Raw genomic sequence first — 19,615 nt, forward strand, 5'->3', positions numbered from 1 at the left:
CCAAACACCATCTGTTCCTCTTCCCATCTCCCCTCCTCTCTGCATCACAAACCCACCCTGCCAATAATATATAGTCAAGTCATGTGCAAGTAACCAAGTAACCATGGTTTTCTACAACTACATACATAGTGGTATCGTGTTTGATTCCAACCAAAACATCAACCATCAAACATTTTTCTTTTTTTCATACAAACCTTTAAGACCGAGAACTTTACAAAAGATCTGCGCCTACACAGGTCCTTCTGCAGTGTAACATATGTAAAGCTTCCTAATAAACACATAAAAAAAAAAGAATTGTTCAATTCTTTTCTCTTCTTAAAATGTCTTCCTCGTCCTTCTTCCCCTCATTTCCATCATCCACCATCGAGTCGTAAACTAACATTTCGAATGCTAATATTGTAAAATCAACAAAGGTAATTGATATTAAAATAGCTCCTGGTATCCTTGAGAACCAAGTTGCAAAACCCTTAAACACTTATCACTACACATGCTCCCATATGCAGAGATGTCCGTGTGTAAGTGAGCATTCACACATGCTTACACACTTTCTGGCTCATGTATGCATGTGATTGCTCATCAATAATTCAGCGGTGTGGCACTTTCACTTTCTCCGCCAAACAACCGACTGAACTGTGCTCTCTCAAGCAATTAAGTGGAGCAGTGATAGCGTTCTCAAGGCCAAACTGAAGCCTTTTACATTTTAACACAACAGCTCAACACTGCCCCAGCTCGTTAACAACACCAGTGCTGGCTGGCACACAGGAGAAGAAGAAACATGGCGGTACATACACAGTTTTGTGTTTTGTAACCATTCCACATTGTGGTACTTTACATACTGTACATAATTATTCAGACATGTATTATCATTTTATATGAAATGGACCACCTTTGTGTGTGTGTGTGTGTGTGTGTGTGTGTGTGTGTGTGTGTGTGTGTGTGTGTGTGTGTGTGTGTGTGTGTGTGTGTGTGTGTGTGTGTGTGTGTGTGTGTGTGTGTGTGTGTGAGAGAGAGAGAGGGAGAGTCTCATCTAGAATCCACCCCCCCACCACACACACATTTATAGTAGTTATCATGCAGTCATAAAAACACTGAAACACTTACACTCAAAGACACACACAGAGTATATATGCCACACATGTACATCAATGGCAAACACACATTTAAACTCAGAAATAAAAAACTTATACTGACTCACAATTACACACACCCACGACCAAGCACACACACGGTAAGCAGAACATTAACGAGGGAGGAGGAACAGTGAGGAGACAGACAGTCCAGCTGGAGCACATGTGCAGAGCTCCTGTTCTAATGAGTCTATTACTCAGTGGCACAGAAACCACAACTGCTACCACACACACACACACACACACACACACACACACACACACACACACACACACACACACACACACACACACACACACACACACACACACACACACAGACACACACACACACACACACACACACACACACACACACACACACACACACACACACACACACACACATACACACACACACACACACACACACACACACACACACACACACACACAAATATGTTCAACATAATCACAGAATATTGCATCCTTTGCCCCTGAGCAACATCAACAGACACATTTCAGTTTGCTGTGATAAATGGATACACTCACAAACACGATAACAGCGGGAAAAGCGCTTCCATCTAACAGATTGACCATGTTAAAGATAGCATCTCATCTAACCCCCCCATCAGAGTGCACACATTCAGTGAATGAATGGTGGGCTTTTGTTTCATCTGTCCAACAGAGGGGGCTAGAGCGGTGTGTAGTCTGTAGACACCATCAATGCTGACTGCTTTGCCCTTCATATCATCATGCCCTATCTCCTTATTATACTTGAACTGAACACACCATGTTAAAGATGAATTAAGTGTATACGTTTGTCTTCACATGTCATCCTGAACTTATAAACTCTGCCAAGTGTTTTAGTATTTCCAGTCCCTTGCCTACATTTAATAATGACTTGAGTATGTGTGTGCACTCTCATGGATAACATCCCATTACACCCTAGTCTAACTTTGAACAGCTTAATTCCACTATGGCCTGGAGCAGCTAAGTGTGAGTCATACTATCTGAGCGCCTGCAGCCTGCACACAGAGCCTGTCTGATACTGTCATATATGGATTGACAGATCTACGGCGTGGAGCTAAGCCCTGTCTTCAGTGTGTGTGTGTGTGTGTGTGTGTGTGTGTGTGTGTGTGTGTGTGTGTGTGTGTGTGTGTGTGTGTGTGTGTGTGTGTGTGTGTGTGTGTGTATGTGTGTGTGTGGGGGGGGGGGGGGCATGAGAAGTGGCAGCACTTAGCCTGTGCTCATCCATCACACTGTTTGTGTATGTGTGTGTGTTTTCTAATGAGTTTGCTCTTGATGAGGCTGAGCTCTGTGATCAGCTCTCTTCTACAAAGGCCAAGCGATAAAAAAGCAATCACTCCACCTCAGCAGCACGAGCAAAAAGTGATTCCTGCACAAAATATCATATAGTATCAGGGTATATGCAGGAATCCTGAAGTCAAATGTAATACCTTTTAAGACCTGTTTTAAGACCCTTTCCATACATTTTAAGACCTCTTCGCCACTTTGAGTTTTAACCTGTTACATTGACGACACACGTTACCTCACATTGACTATATACAGTATTGATTGTCCTTCCTACTTATCTTCCAACCATTTGGACGCAGACTTGCATTCCCCCATAACGATGTTGTTTAACAACCGGCGTAAACGGACCTTTGCGCGCTATCAAGCAGTGAGCGTGCGATGTCCTGTTCAGATGACGTCAAATCCAACGGGATGCCATAAATAAACTACACAGAATCACACTACACACCTACGCAATGATTACATTCAGGCAGACTGTAGAATACAACCTCTTTGGACAAATGTATATACTTATTGAAAACAAGCTACAAAATGTAATACCTTGGAAAATGCCCCTTAATACTTTTTAATAGTCTTCATTTTGGCTAAATTGATTTATCAACTTTTAATACTTTTTAAGACCCCGCAGACACCCTGAGTATGCACCATCTTTTCATATGGACTTATGTTTTCCTCAGTGTGTTTACAGCTGGGCTGCACCGTGAGCGCTGAAATGATAGTCTCTTTTATTTGAAAAGATATAATCTATCTATAATCTATCTTTTGTATCTGGGTGATCTGCTGCAGGCAGAGAGAAGACAGTTTTGTTAAGACTGTGCACGCTATTTGTTACTGTGATAATAAAAACCATTAAGATACACTTTTAAGCTGTATCAGGGTTTGTTATTAAAGTTAGAACAAGAACAGTTCATGAGAAAGAAGAATCAAAATGACAAATCATAAGATCTCGTGAATTTTAATCTGCACTAGAAAACTTATTGTTTGCTCTTTTAACCAGGGCTTGTATATTTTAAATATTATTAGTGTGTATTAGTTTTTTTTTTTTTATAATCCACCTAACAAACGGACACATTTGATAATAAGCAAAGGTGTTCAATGATTTATAATAATTTAAAGCATTGGGAACATGCCAACAATCCATGATTATGATGTTATTTAAATGAAGCATTGTTCATTTGGATCACTGATTCAACATCTGAATGCATTTCTGTTGTGAAAGTGACAGAACTGTATGAGCACAGCATTGATTGTCCCAACAATGCGATACAGCTTTGAACTCAGGAGCAGCTGCTGGTCTCAAAGGAAGTCGAGCACTTCCCTCCAAATGAGCCATGTCTCTTTATGCACAAGAGTGCTGAGAATGCAGATGTTGGCCATTGCAGGGAGAGAGAGGTGGGTGAGAGGGGGGGGAGGGAGCTGAGTGACGTCTGCTTTTTACTGTACCTAAAAGAGAGAAGCATGCCAGCCACTGACCTACCTTCAAAGAGATTTACAATGCTAATGTTGGAGCACAATCCCTGGACAACACCAGACATTTACCTACAACACTGACTGAACAGAGACAAGAGCGTAGTGCTGTGTGTACTGTATCTGCTTTGGTACATTTTCAGGTGTGGGAATTGCAATTTTGGAGTGTCTTTTTGGTCATGAAGCATTATCTCCGCTGGCTGAATTGTCTTAAAGGAGCCCTATTATGCTAAGTTTCAAGTTTGTGCCTCTGATGTGGCATGTTTACATGCTTTAATGTTCAAAAGTGATTTATTTTTCTCATACTGCAGCACCTTTTTTCACCCTCTGTCTGAAACCATAGCCCAGTCTGTTCTGATTGGTTAGCTGGCCAGCCCTGTTGAGTATGGTCAACCGCTTAGAGAGGTCCCGCTCGTTAGCCTATGGCGTACAATGTGTTGGAGCGTTTGCTAATAGAAGCAAGATTGTTATGTAGTGATGTCACTATGTGCAGGTAAGTAAACATAACACTACAAGCCAACCTACAGTATATAGCACAGTACAGGAAAGGGAAAACCCCAAAAAGCATAATAGGGCCTTAACAGAGCGAAGGGTGCAGCCCTGCCACTGGTGAGTCATCAACAACTCAACAAACTAAACACAACTAGACAAAAAGAACTAACTTCAAAGTATCAGTATGCGACTATTTACAAAGAGTCTACAAGCGGCTCTCTGTTCTAAGCTTTACTGTAAAGCAGTTCAGAAGAGCACATTGTGAGCTGTGCTGACATCAAAACTGTCCCTTGTTCCACTCGTTTGAAGCATGACAGTCACAGGAAATGTGATAATCATGGAATGTTATTTAAAGAACCCATAGTTAAGCCTGCAATACAATCCCAAGTGAAGGGAGATATGTGGTACAGAGTGCATCGGCCATTTAAATACATGCCATACAGTATATATTCTGTGCTTTGATAAGTGGCTTTATGGCGTTTCCTGGAAAATAGGAAGCTTCTCTTAAAATAGTTGTGAAGATGGAAAAAGAAATGTTGGTTATTCCAGATTACAGCCTCGTTCCCAGACAGAGCTATTTCATCCTCACGCGGCCTAACAATGCCTCGTATACATTTTACCACAATTATGCGTACATTCCGCCAAGGATGACATAATGCCTTATATGGGCCACTACTTTTTCCACACTCTCAGCGCCAGATAAGGTGCAGAGTGTTTCCACGCTGCTCTGGATCCCCCCCCTGAGGGTACCTGGCCTTGGAATCAAACCCGCCTGCCCGCACGCCTGGGCAAAGGGGGGGAGACAAGCTTTTGATGTCTCTGGGCTGGTGGGGTCCACTCGGGGAAGGGTGAGAAAAAACGAAGAGGAAGCAGCAGGAAGGGGAAGAGGTGCTGGAGATGAAGGACGACAGAGAGAAAAGGGGAAAGATATGGATTGAACAATACAAAGAAGAGAGAATACAAATAAAGGAAGAGAGCGAGTGTATGTAGACAGACAGGAAAAAGAGGAGGGGGCGTTGAAGCTTTGAAGCTACGGGCCGAGCAAAGACCTGCCTCCCCAGAGTCACACCGGGGACGGGAGCTCCAATCGTGAAGAGAGGATGGCTGGAGGAGAGGAAAGGTGATGAATCATGATGGGCTGGATAAGCTCAAGTGGACCTCTCTCTGTCTATTTTTTACATTTTACATTTTGTATACGACATAAAACCTGAACAACTCTTTTATGTCTTGACTTGCTTGACTTTCTGCATGAAGAATACTTTGGCTGTTTCTTTTTACAGACCTTGGCAGCATGTTGGTCTGATTCCACTAGCAGCTGTGATTTAAAGCAAGGCTTTCAGCATCTGCAGCGCTAGTCCAGAGCACCCTGCTGGCCAAGTTTGCCCGTCCCAATTTAAAGGTCACCATGGTGACAGCAGCAGTGCTGACACGGGGGTTGAATTTACTAAAACGATTCTTTGTTGGATATTTACCCAGAAAATAAAACCAAATCAACAGAAATTAGACCGGAAAGAGATGCAGATTGTCCTTTTCATGTTGTAATCAACATGACTCCATAACAAACTATATGCGCCTGAATGGAAGGGAAACTAGCCAGAAAAGCTCGATAAATCGGAGCAATAAGGAGAAATAAGATGAGCCTTTTGGAAAAGGACATTAAGAGAAAATAAACAGACACACAGGTCGAGCCCTGACAGATAGTGTGATGGAAAATAACTAGCATGAGTAGGGGGAGCATGGAAAGAAAGAGCACTTAATAGGATGGGGAGAGCACTTTATCTTTCTTTCACACTCCTTACAGTTGCCAGGCACTTCCTGCTCCATTGTGTGTAGGATGCTGGCTGTACGTACAGGAAGTGGTCTCTTTGTTTCCTCTCTCCTTCCTGTTGGTGTCGAGCCGACTGAAGAGAGGAATGTGTGTGTGGATCGGGGAGGGAGGGACAACACACGCTGTGTTTGTGTGTAACCAGGAAGGAGCTCCTCGTGGAGACCTTTGCGCACACACACACACACACACACACACACACACACACACACACACACACACACACACACACACACACACACACACACACACACACACACACACACACACACACACACACACACACACACACACACACACACACACACACACACACACACACACACACACACACACACACACACACACACACACACACACACACACACACACACACACACACACTAGTGTTCTTCAAACATAAAGAAAGCGTGACACCAACAAATAGGAGGCTTGTTCAGTAGACGCACAGATGGGGTGTTACCAGAAACTTCATATACAGACACGTGGTAAACATTAAAGCTCGTCTGATTGGACACCTGATCCTTGCAGATTCATTCGATCAGTTTCATGACTCATCGGGGAATGGAATCAATCATCAGCGGCAGGCTCTCAGCTACAACATATGTCATGTCAGCCAACTCTATTTACCGCTCTTTATTGATTCACGCCTAAACAATAGCCTCTGGAAAAGTGGAGTTCCTCTTGGCATGAGATGTCCCATCCATCCTGCTCTCAATCTACCCTGCAGGGCTGACGGCCAACAACAGAGGGGATATATCATGACACTCCATAAACAAAGATTAAAAAGCCAAGTATGTGGCCCCAAATCCTTCAGAAACAACATAACGTGTTCAGCTTCAAGAGAAAAACGTACTTCTCTTAGCTCAATAAAATGTCAGAGAAGCTGTTCTACTTATATCACATTTAAAGAATGATTTAAATGGAAGACACTTTACTAAGAGTCTGGAATCTACTGTGCTCTTCTACTGTGTGGATTTTAAAGAATCTGATTGATTTCAGTGCAATTTCACACTTTTGCACTCCATTTATACACTTTTTTTTTCATTCTTCATCTACACACAAGGCTATGAATGGTTATCTGTAAATCTGTCAGTAATCAGCACATTTGTTTTACTTACTACATTATTATAGTTGGGCTAGATGTTGGATTTTGAAACATTCTTCTCTTGCCTGCAATGCCCCACTTTCATTTGAATATATGTAAACTGTTTAAATTTAGATTTTACAAGCCAAGTTGCATCAATTTTATGACAAATATGTACAGTCACGTTTGAATGACAGTAAAAACAGCATAAAGAGCTGCCACGAGCAGCCAGAGAAACTAGTATTACTGGACAGGCAGGTCTGAGGAGAAAGAAAGGGAGAGATGAGGGAAGCGAGGGAGAGGAGCGTGAGAGCAACTGTTGAAAGATTGATTTAAAGAGAGCAGAGTAACGACAGCCCGGCATCGTCCAATCAGACCCCGGTTTCACACGGCTGACAGAGCGAGGCAAGAGTGTGTGTTTGTTTGAATAGTAAATTCTCAGAGGGAAGAAATAAAGAAGAAAGTAAAGTGAAAAGAGAAGGTGAGAGGCAGTGAGAGGGAACCTGGCTGTTGTGTTGTTCTGTCAGATGTCACTGTGCGTGTCAGGATCCCTCACTTTTACATCAGAAATAATGAGATTAATGGAGGATACAGAGGGAGAAGCAAGAAGTCGTTTTTTAATACTTTTTGTTTTGAGTTTAAAGTCAAGAACGATGAAAAAATGCCTTTTTAACCCTTTTAGATCCATCCCAGGTCATATTGTGGACCCATTTAACAATATAAGTAAAAAATATATAAATTCATTATATTTTTCTAATTTTAATATCAAACTCTAAATCTTTCCTTCCTGCAAATAATAACATGCGTACGTCTATTAGTCGGACAACTTTGAACAATTATTTCATCACATCAACTTCTGGTAACAAGGGAGGTCGATCCCCGCCCACTTTTAAGAGGTCCAATCAAATGCCTAGGATTGGATTTAGATCCTTATTGTAACTGTTCAGCGTTAGAGTGTCTGTTAAACTGGAACTATGTCACATTATAGAAGCTTCCTTTTACTGTGACAAGGAACAGCAAAACACACAGAACAGTGAAACGCAATAAAATACAGCTATAGAGCCAACAAAATAAAAAAGATAACAATCAAGCTGTGCTGCTAACATGTCATGGTATATAATAATTTGGTATGCAAATGTAAACCTGTGTAAATGTATTGTAGCCTTGTCTTATATCATCATATTTTGTTCAGTTTAGTTGTGAGGTATTTTTGTCTTTTTCACACAAATCGAGCTTTAAGCCAAATCAATGTCACGTTTAAACCACATGAGTCTCTTCCAACTCTACCGATGCCAGAAGGGGTAATAACAGTTAAGCTGACCTCTACCCATCAGCCCTTGTGTCCATCTCTAACCCAAAACCTGAGGGTGTGAGACAGCTACAGTGTTGTCCTCCCTCAAAGCAAATTGTTCAAGAACAGAACAGAATAAATGAACAAACACTTATCCAGAGGCGAGATGACCCTGTGTCACCTTGTGTTTATCCGTCTAAACATGTGTGTGCCTGCATTGTGACCCGAGGCCCCCACCGACATGATGAGGATCTGTAGATTAGACACAGAGGAGACAGCTGGGCCATTGACTCCTGGCCGCCTCAGCCGTTCCTGGAGGTTTAATGGAGTGTGATAATAACGGAAACTAATCTGAGGGGGTGACGGGAGGTCAAGAGACCCTGGTTGACTCTGGGTCAATGCGGGAAGAGAAGATCTGTAACTGAATCAATGTATCCTGCAGCAGCACATACACTACAGGGACATTTGTTTTTAAAAAGGTGATCAAGATAAGAAGAGGGATAAGGGGGACCGAGCTGTAACCCAAGAGAGACAGAGTTGTACAGTTTTTTTTCTGCTCTTTGATGATAGTCTTTTCCCACAGGGGCCATCCCCTCCGTCAGGACTGACATGAATTCAAACAACTGTATTGCCTTTCCTCCCTCTCCCTCTTCTTATTAGCTTAATTTAAACCTCCATTATGCCTTTACTTCTCCCTTTCATTGTCTTTCTCTCTTACTTCCTCTCCTTCTCACATTTCCTCTGCAGAAAAATACTGTTATGAGCATTAGCCAATGTGAAGATGTTCTGCTCTTATCTGTTTTAAATCGTTTTAAACTGAATATCTGTTGGTTTTGCAGTGACAAATATTTAAAGACATCAACTTGGACTTTGAGAAACTGGGATTTACATTTTATTTTTTTTCAGAAATCTTAAAGACTAATTTATTTATTCCGCAGGTTAATTAATAAAACAAATAATAATCACAAAAATAAATAAAATATTTAGTTGCAGCCCTGATGGAGATGACTGAAAGAACAGTTAGTCTGTTAATTTAGTTAATCAAATATTGAATCAATAGAACAAAACATTCATTTGTTCTGAACAATTTTAATGTTATTCTATGAATTATCTTGGTCATGCCTACATTTATTTTGGTCAAGCTTCTTAAGTGTGTGAGTTCTCCACGATCTCCACTATGTTTTAACTACAGCAGTAATTCTAAAGCCTTCCAGGGCAAGGAAGGGGAGTTAATCAGCCGTTGCTAAAAAGAGGAAATCCTCCCATTTCCCAGCTGCCACCTGTCACTCCACCTGACACCTGCCCCACTGGCTATGCCTCCCACACACACATACACACACGCACACACACACTGCAAAGAATGAATGCCTGCATGCTAAACACATGGTGGGAAACATACACAAACCGGTTAGTACACATGTACACACTGGTAAACCCACATGCCTGTTTGCACACGCCATGTACCAGGTGACACGCTGACATAACAGGCTGACAAGGAAACAGAAACAGAATGAGAAAGGAACAGTACAAAGAAACAGGACCTTACACACATCAGTAATTATACACATCCATTCCAACAGCAACCGTCTTCTGACTTAATCACAGCTTTTGAGAGAGGAACTGTAAAATTATTCGACATTTTGTAACGATACAGAGGCAACACTTGAATGAACTGCAGATACGAGCCTAAAGAGGAGAGAATTAGGACTTATAGCAAACCAAATTGTCAATTTAGGTAAATAGACATGTCAAATTGTTATACATATATCTTAAAGTACAGTTTTTTAATTGACAATTAAATGTAAACCACATTTGTTCTCTTTCTTTGACCAATCGATGAATTCTTTCTAAACTAATCTCCTGACCACATCTGCATACATCTCTACATTAATGGCAGACTACATTAACACACACTCTCTCACTAAAACAGACACACACACACTCTCACTAAAACAGACACACACACACTCTCACTAAAACACACACACACACTCTCTCACTAAACACACACACACACACACACACACACACACACACACACACACACACACACACACACACACACACACACACACACACACACACACACACACACACACACACACACACACACACACACACACACACACACACACACACACACACACACACACACACACACACACACACACACACACACACGGCCCTAATCCTTTGTCTCGTGCATGGATTCCCCTCCAAAACACATCCTGGCCTGATCCTAATGTAGACCTATGACTCACAAACCATTTCCCTTTTTCCTATAAGCACTCATACATCTGTGTGTTTGTGTTTTCCCTTATACACACTGTGCTTGAGTGCTGTGCACCGTTTTCTACAGAACCCCCACCTTGTAGCCATGCGTTGACTCCAGATATCGACGAGGGTTGCGTTTGTTTGTGTGAACCTGTGAACTCTGCTGTGTGTTAGTCCTGGAGTCGTCGTATCTCCAGTGCTAGCAGAGAGTGAAAGCAGCTAAGTGAGTTCACAGCCTTCTGCTGTCAGATCCTCGCTCACTCCCTTGCCTGGCCTTGAACATCACACCATCGCTGCTTTATGTGCCGCTGGGCAAATAAACTCACATGCATGAAAACATAGTCGCAACAGATCCATAGGGCCAAAGATATATACGCACTGGTATTCAGACACACACAGATTCATCGCTTTGCTCTCACACCACAAGAAATACCATGAACCAGAAATTAGTGCACACGCAATTTTGACATACAATAGCTTAATCCTAGCTCCTAATCCACTGGGATTTTCATGATATGCAGACATAACCTAAATACTGCACAGCTTACCTCACAGATCCCTATTAAAGGATGACTTGTTGCCACTCAGCTGGTATTATCTCCTCTCCATCACACTGTCCAAGTCTGCTGAGTGACACGGATAACACAGATCCATTGTGCTGGAAGGATTACTAATGTAAACATGTGCTCTCTGACTCGGGACACGGTCTGGCAGCTTCACTGAAAGACTTGATTATTTCATCCGTCTATATCCAAATGTCCGGTTGTTTACAAATGTGTGTAATTACATCAATTACCGCTGTTTTACAGAGACCCACGATGATCCCTATTGAGTCATAACACGTTAATAATCTCAGATCTTTAGCACCACTCCACACAGCAGTCCATAAACACACGCTGACTGAGGTCATGAAGGTGTGCTATATGCAGAGCAAACGGAATGAGATAGGAGTCACTGGATAAATCAGCTAAACATCTCGATGAGGCTGCCTAATCTCTTTGGATCATGTCCTTATAAGGACCAATGGACAGGGGTACAGTCAGCCTGCTGTAGAGAAAAACTGCAGAGCACTTTATCTAGTACTACGGGAAGTTTGACAGGAGGCAGGAAGAACGAGGGGTGTGTAAGAGGGCGGAAGGACAACAGGCAGAGGAGAAGTGAGTATGGACATAAAAAACGGACATACAAAATGAACTCTGAAAGGAAAATATAGGTTTTTGAAATGAGAGAAAGGTGAATGACATGAAGAATGAGAGCACAGCTAAATAAACACACACTGAAGGGAGACACGGCTAAGTCGGCGTCCATGGAACAAAGTCAAGGCCAGTCTACCACTATGAGCTCAGACAACACAAAGTACCCCCCCACCCCCACCCCCCCAACATCTTAAACACACAGACACAAAGAGAAAAGATGGCAAAATAAGACACTTGAATTCACGTGCAGACAAAACAGAGTAACTGACACTGACATCACACGTGTTGACATCACAAAACGCAGACTGTGACGTTTGGGTTCACCAACGGACGTTTTGATTTCAGAGTAAAAGCACCCGCATGATCAGAAATCTGAACTGAGCAGAAACTACACATTGTTCAACTCTTAGTTCGTGAGTATTGAACCGATCCCACATCGTAAAACAGCAAATGTTTGAGTCTTGTAAAAAGGTCAATGTTGTTGCCGAAGCACTAATATCACGTGGCTTCATGAGAAGATGGACTGAGGTTTTTTGTGGCTGATTCTAGGATGCAGAATGAACTGTGAAACACTGACAAAAAAACAACTCAGTTTAAAGATACACAGTATGTCTTTATCCACCTGAGGACCACGTGAAAGCCCCAGAACAGCAACTACACGTATCATGCGGTCATATTGTTTTTTCAAATGAGCATTGAGGTTTGTCTGGCAGTCACAAGGTGCAACCCACACAATCCTTTCATCAGATCTCTATCAAACACTTGCATCCAGAAAACTGTAACTGTTGAATTCCTTTGCTTATAAAGATAGCTAACTAAGTTGTTATCTTGTGAAAGAGAATAGCATCGTCCATGTCCGCACATCTGGTGCTCTGCTGTTTTACGCTGCGCTTGTAAATTGAATTTCCCTCGGGATGAAAAACGGAATCATATTTCTGATAAAACTATACACAAAACATTTCTTCTTTCTTTCATCATCTTGAAGTACTTCACACCATGTATGGTAAGAAAGGTTCCATACACAAAAGAATATGACAACAAAAAAGCATACATCATTGGATAAAAATGAGTCATCTGGTTGCCATACCATTTGTTCCTCCGCTGCTAGGCAAGATGCTAGCTGAGGTCAGAGATATGTTAGATGACATCAGGGTAAAGGCAGGCTGGAGGTCTGCCACGTATAACATCCCACAATGAGGAGGAACACTGAGCTTCACTTCTCCCTGTTTCTCTCTGTGTTTCCTCCTCTCAGCCTGTCTTGTATTTCTTCATCGGGCCATCTGTCTTCATCTCTAACCTTTAGGTCTTCTTTGAATGAGCTTTCAAAAAGACGAGGATCTTGTTCATGTTGTCCTGAAGGTGGCTTGTTCTCATCTGTCAGAAGTCCAACCTCCTCGAGCTAAGAGTGAGAAAATGGAAACAGTCTTTTGTTTGAGCTGGGCTTTATGGCTCGTGTAGAAACCATATGCTAAGGGAAGAGTGTAAGAGGCTACTGTATAACACAATCGCTGTATTCCTCCCTTGCTCTCTCAAGCGGGGGATACAGTAATACAAATGTATGCTCTTGATCCTAATGAAACCACTGTTCCATGTATCTTCCCCAGCAGAATTCAATAACATTAGTCCTGGGCAGCTCCTCCTGATACACCACACACTACAAACTGATGTCATGAAGTCAGGCTGCCTACCAGGTGTGACCTCATTGACCTTTTGTTAATTTGGGAGCGCTACGAAGCTGCAATGGCTCATCTTAGTGGTCTTTAGTTTAACGGCTATGAGGGGACTTGGACTGACGCAGGTATAATTGTGCAGGGGAGGCATTAAAAGGTCAGCCTCGGGCCACAGCCTCTTTTGAAGCTGATGGCCCCTGACTGAGGATAAAATGGCCCGCAGCTCTACGTGTGTCACGTATGACCTTAGCATGCGGACAGAGTCAGACAGCTACAGAGTCAGCATCTGAATCCAGCCTGGCCATCTGACTCCAGAGTTCAAAGGTAGAGAAACAAAGAGCAGCAAGTGCAGAGGGGCAAAAAGTCATTTCAGTTTGATTTGATGAATTGCTTTGGCATTAGGATTGCATATATTTGCTTAGGAAAACCCCATTAAAAAAGGCCTTTCAGTGTATAAAGTGGGAGTGGCCTGCACATTCGAACACACACACAGGTGCCCCACCCAAAAATCTGTTTTATTTGATTGTATTTTATTTATTTATTTAACTTTCCATGTCTATTCTTTTTTGGTAGTTTTCTAATGTTTTATTTTTTTATTTTTTTATTATTTCTTTCACATTTTATTTTTGATCTACTGGCTCTATACAGCCAAAGGAAAATAAAGAAAAACTGTTGACAAAAGTGTGAATTTCTACAATGAAACTGAAATAAACAAAAATACAAAAAAAACGAAAAGCCTTTCAAATGTGACACGCATTCGATTTTCAAGATACATTTTGAACTGGAAATTAAGAAATAACAATGGAAAAGTAGAATGTATTGGAGAAAAAACTTCCTCTAACCTGCCCCTGAGAAATTACAATAATTGAAGCGATTGAATAGAAACAACATGTTCATCAGAGCATAGCCTTTTATATCCGACTTTCAAAAGGGGACACTGGGTCCTGCATGCAGAAGTGGGAAATACCAGCGTGACGGAGAGCTGCGGTTTGATCGCTCAGCTGATGACGGACACTTCCTCCTGCACTCTGTCTGATAACACTGTTTACACCGGCGGTCACCTCACAGCAAACTCCCCATCCAAAGATACTTTACTGCATTACCAACCCTTACAGGCACAAACTGGATATGTCCTATGAGATTCAGCCGCAGCACAGCCTGGGTTCATATGGGTAGAGTTGGACTGAATATCAGGAAGAGAAGCTTTTAATCATCTGATTTACTAACATCAAACATTGCAAGGAGGTGGAATTTCTTTGGGAATGAAACGTGTGTATTATGTTTAGGCCTCAGGACTATTCTTTGCTCCACTGAACACTATGAAAAACAGGATACGTTTTCTGTGCCATAACACTCCTGTGGAACATAACGTTGAAGTAGGTGGCTGTTTGCAATGCCATAAAACACATTGTATTTGTATTAAAGTTCCAGTTAATACACTTTAATATTAACTAAAGTCCCCAATGCCAGACTTCAACAACACACAATGCTTATGAACATAGGTGAGGGCCAAACTATATACAGGGTATTCATGCTTTTCATCACAGTTGTCTTGACAACCATGACATGATATATCCTCGTGTGGGTGTTAGAAAAAAGATTAAGTGCCAAAAGAGAAGTAATTGATTTGCTTCCTCTGAGAGTCAGTGGAAAACACCTTTGTTGGACTATTCCGTGACAACGACGTCATAAAAGCAACACACACACGCACACACACATTCTGACTCATCAGATGGTCAGAGGGGCCATGCTACATATTGAAGGACAATGAGGACAGGAGTGCAGTGATTCTTGGGAGGACGGTGTTAACCACACCTCTCCCCTCCGCAGGCAAGCTGCCGAGTTCCTGGAGAGAGGGGGGAGGAAAAAAGTGTGTGACTGACTAAGGCTTTTGCTGACCCGTGACTATGCTTTGCTCGCAGACACTAACGCAACACACATTCCAATCTGCAATCACAGGAGGACACACATCATCCACATTCGCCTGAGAAGGCACGTATATGTTCACACACATCAGATATTTAGCCTTTAAAGCTAATGGCGGCTCAATGCAGCATGTTTGAGGTATAAGCATGGGAGGATGGACTGCTCCTTACAAAGGGAAATGCTTGTCCCAGCTAGGGATGCGTGGCTGCTCAGTCACACATCCCAGCGCCGGGATAAAGACACTTCTAAAGGCCTTATCTGGAGACAGGAAGCACACCACTGACCCTGAATGGCCAGAGAATCAAAGCGAAAGAGTGAAAATGGTCCCCTGTGACCTGGAGGCTCATTAGGCTTACATTTTGTAGTAAACAAGTGCTATGGGACTGAAAGTGCTGCACAGTGGGACCTAGCTGGCTCATTCAAATGTTTTGTTTGTTTAATTTGACTAGAGTGTGCAAGGTGACACTCTACTCTAATGCACTTATGTCATATCTACAGCCATCCATCCGTCAATTATCCAAACCCAATTAACCAGAACAGAGTTGCAGCGGACTGGAACCTATCCAAGTCTTATCCCAGCATGCATTGAATGAAAAAGGCTTAAAGTGTTCACTTTGCCTAAACAGATTAGGACATTGGGAAGTGGAGCTTGTACTGTAAGTGCTGCCTCCCATCAGCCAGTTGGTCACAGCCATTGATGACACAAGCCGGTCAATACGATCTTAAACTGACTTCAGCTCAGTGCACTGCAGAGTGTGTTGGGATAAACATGTTCCAGGAGATGATTTAGCAGCAAAGAAGCAATGATCTTTCTCTGTGAACCCAGTTGTTGGTGATTGGGCTTTTGTCTCTTTATACAGTATAATGTATGGAGTAACCCTTACGGCCCGTCCACACAGCGGCGTGTGTTGACGCTTCACCATTCACTTTGAATGGGGTGACGTCACTTTTCGCCGAACTGCATTGTGGGAAGCGACGCGGAGCGTTGCTGGCGTGGCTCGTTGCAAAAGTTGAACAATGTTCAATGTTCAACTTTTGACGCCTCGGCAGAAGCGTCAGCTAATCGAATCATATGCCAGTACAAGCTCTAGCCAATCAAACCGCTGCTTGTGTGTCAGGGGCGGGAGATTCATGGGATTGGTTGTTGGTCGAGTTTCAGACACGCCCGCCGGCAAGCGACAACGCACGCCGCTGTGTGGACGGGCCGTTACAGCAGGCAAGTCCCCTTGCAACTTCGATTTACTTTTGTTACTATGGGCAGTTGCATGCTGTCTTTTGTTATTATTAAGGTATAACGTATTCAAAGAATAAGATGAAATGGAATGATTTCTGTCGGTAAACAGGAATCCACTAGAAAAACAGGAAACCTTGAAATGGCAATCCTTACTAAATTCAAAACAATTGATGTTACAATATTGATACCCAGCAGAGCAAGTATTACATTAACATGTTAGTCTTTTTATGATGTGAGCATTGTCGTCAGAACCTGTTGTTTCCTTTCATCTCACGGTGTGAATACTGACACGATACACTACGATGCTATCGATACTACACCTGCTGGAAGAGGTCATTTAAGCATCTAGCAGAGATGTCTTTCAGTTGCTTCTCAGCATCGCTTTGAGCTCATCTTTCTCATCTTGTGTCATTGGGACATGCTGCACCTGAGCTGAGACATTTACAGGCCGATCCCATAGCTAAAAATGCCTGAAGGCTGTAACACATATCTCCATCTACGAGTCTTCCAGGATTTTGAGTCATGTAGGACAGTATTGCTGCAAGAAAAGTTTCCTGTTTCATTTGCTTTTTATCTGATTTGAGATAATGATTTAAAATGTCACTTTCCCTCAGCTTGTTCCAGGGCTTGTGAACAAATTAATTCTGTTCAAACTATTTTGCTATGAACAGTAATGGTCATTGATTAGCAAATTGTCCACAATGGTACCATTAATTAGAAAAAGGATAGCTAATACATTATGAATGTCATTGCAAAATCCCACAGGAAAGACACATTTATATTGTCTCACGGTATACAGAAAACTGCAACATGTTTTCTTTTCTCTAGTCATATTCATTTTAAGTCTGAAAGTGTAATTCATTCTGCAGCTCCTGTTATCTTCCTTCTATCCTTTACTTACACATATCTCAGCTTTATTCTCCCTCTTACCGCCACCCATTACTCTTCCTCATTCCCTCTCTTGCTCTTCTTCTCCATCCTCCAGCTCCTCAATCAATATCCTCCCCTCTGAAACCTCAAGCATTACTGTCAGTGGTCAAAGCCCTGGGTGAGTCTCGCGGTGAGCAATCTGACAGGCAGACGGAGACAAATGAACCCAGAAAAATATATGGAAGATTCCAGCCTGAGGTGAGGCGAGGTTAGCTTTAGGCTTTTAGAGACAGATCCAGAACATATGCGTTTCAGGAACATGCCTCGGAGAAAAATCCACATATCCTGAAGCTATGTAAACCTTCCTTCTGACAAACAAGGTATAAGCCTTGGGGTGTACCTTCAGAGAAATACCTCAACATCTACATTTTATAGGTAAACGATCCCACAGATGCATGCTAGATAATGGCTGCCACACCTTACAAACAAACAAACAAACAAATAGAATAGCAGCCACCACAGGGGCTTGTTTGCTCATGTCTGTCGAAACAGACAACAGCCTGAGGTCCTTGTAGGCACCATTCTGCCAGCTCTCGCCGCTACCCCATACATGGGGAAAACAACTGAATAATATGCGTGTTCTAAAAATGTCTTCAAAAACCCTTTCAGGCCTTTTTTCCAGCCACACATTCCACAAACGCCCACAATTCAAAGCCAGGCAGCTTTCGGTCCAGGGCAGCAACACTGTTCTTTCAGGGCATGTGGGAGATAAGGCAGAGAGTCAGCTGTGGTGATATTGTCCTTGCTCAGTAACACTAGCCAGCTGATACTGTCTGCCAACTCCACTGCAGGCTTATCGGCGTCTATTAGCGGAGAAGCCTCGCCTTGGAAATTAAAGAGTTTCAAGCACGTCCCGTGGGAGTTCATTAAGTGAAGTTACATTCAGACCTGAGATAAATACGTGCAGTAATTCTTCCCATTAGTTCCAACCTGCTCCGAGCAAGAGACGGTCCTTGCATATTGTGCATAGTAAGCTGGCCATTTCAAAGTAAATAAAGTAACACTTGAGTGTGGCTGACACTGTGTGAACTGCAGCAAACAACAAGAGAGTGGTGAAATAAATATGTTCAGTTACAACCTCAGGAATGATTGGCCTTTCTTGAGGCTCTCGTCAAATGTTTTACCGCAGGAATGGACCGACTGTAACGTATTGTTTTAACACAAACATCTCCAGAAATGCAATTAATAAGTTCCAGTCCATTAGGCCAAACAAAATACCCCGTATTTATGGAACCAGCGTTAGATTGCTACGGGTGGGGTTTCAATTGTTAGCCGATATTTCAAAAACAAGTGGACTTTAAGAGCGAAAACAAACTCTTGTCGTCCTGGTTAAGCCTTGTAATAGCATTTCTTACTGAGTCGTGTGTTCAGTGCTTCAAATCCTCCATCACTCCTTAGAGAAAAAAGAGTAAGAACAGGAGTACATGTCAGAGAGGAGCTGACAGGGCGGCCAGAGCAGGGTCTGCTTTTGCACTTATCCCCACACACATGTACGCCAGGGGCCAAACCCCGATCCTAACTCAACAAACAGGCTGTGCATGAGGGACGGGGGATGGAGTATCTTTATGTGCGCTACAGAGGAGAGTCCCAGATGATCCTCGGCGATAGCACATGGTCTCTTACGGGTGGCGAGCTCCTTTTCCCCTCAAGAGAAAGTGCAGATTGCTGAAACTCTGCGTTAGCCTTTCATTTGTCTTCTGTTAGACCTGCAGGGGTTACAGCACTCATCCTGACGTAACATATGACTGAGGGTCAGAGGTCAAACCCTTGAGGACGCCACTGCTGAGGCTTGTTGACAGT

The 19,615-nt window shown here is 42.6% G+C and overlaps 1 protein-coding gene across 7 annotated transcripts in view; it reads right to left on the minus strand.

Annotated features, from left to right (window-relative positions):
* The window catches only part of dip2a (disco-interacting protein 2 homolog A), an 82,869-nt gene that overhangs the window by 48,156 nt on the left and 15,098 nt on the right, over positions 1 to 19,615 (minus strand). Inside the window, exon 2 of one of the 7 annotated variants that reach the window (XM_079663816.1) lies at positions 13,143 to 13,454. The exons of the other annotated variants lie outside the window; for them this stretch is intronic. Within the exon in view, the coding sequence (XP_079519942.1) occupies positions 13,143 to 13,242 (100 nt within the window). The 5' untranslated portion in view covers positions 13,243 to 13,454. The remainder of the gene's footprint in view (positions 1 to 13,142; positions 13,455 to 19,615) is intronic. 7 annotated transcript variants of the gene reach the window in all.

Source organism: Notothenia rossii (genome assembly GCF_949606895.1).
Source record: "Notothenia rossii genome assembly, chromosome: 2".
NCBI classification, from domain to species: Eukaryota; Metazoa; Chordata; class Actinopteri; order Perciformes; family Nototheniidae; genus Notothenia; species Notothenia rossii.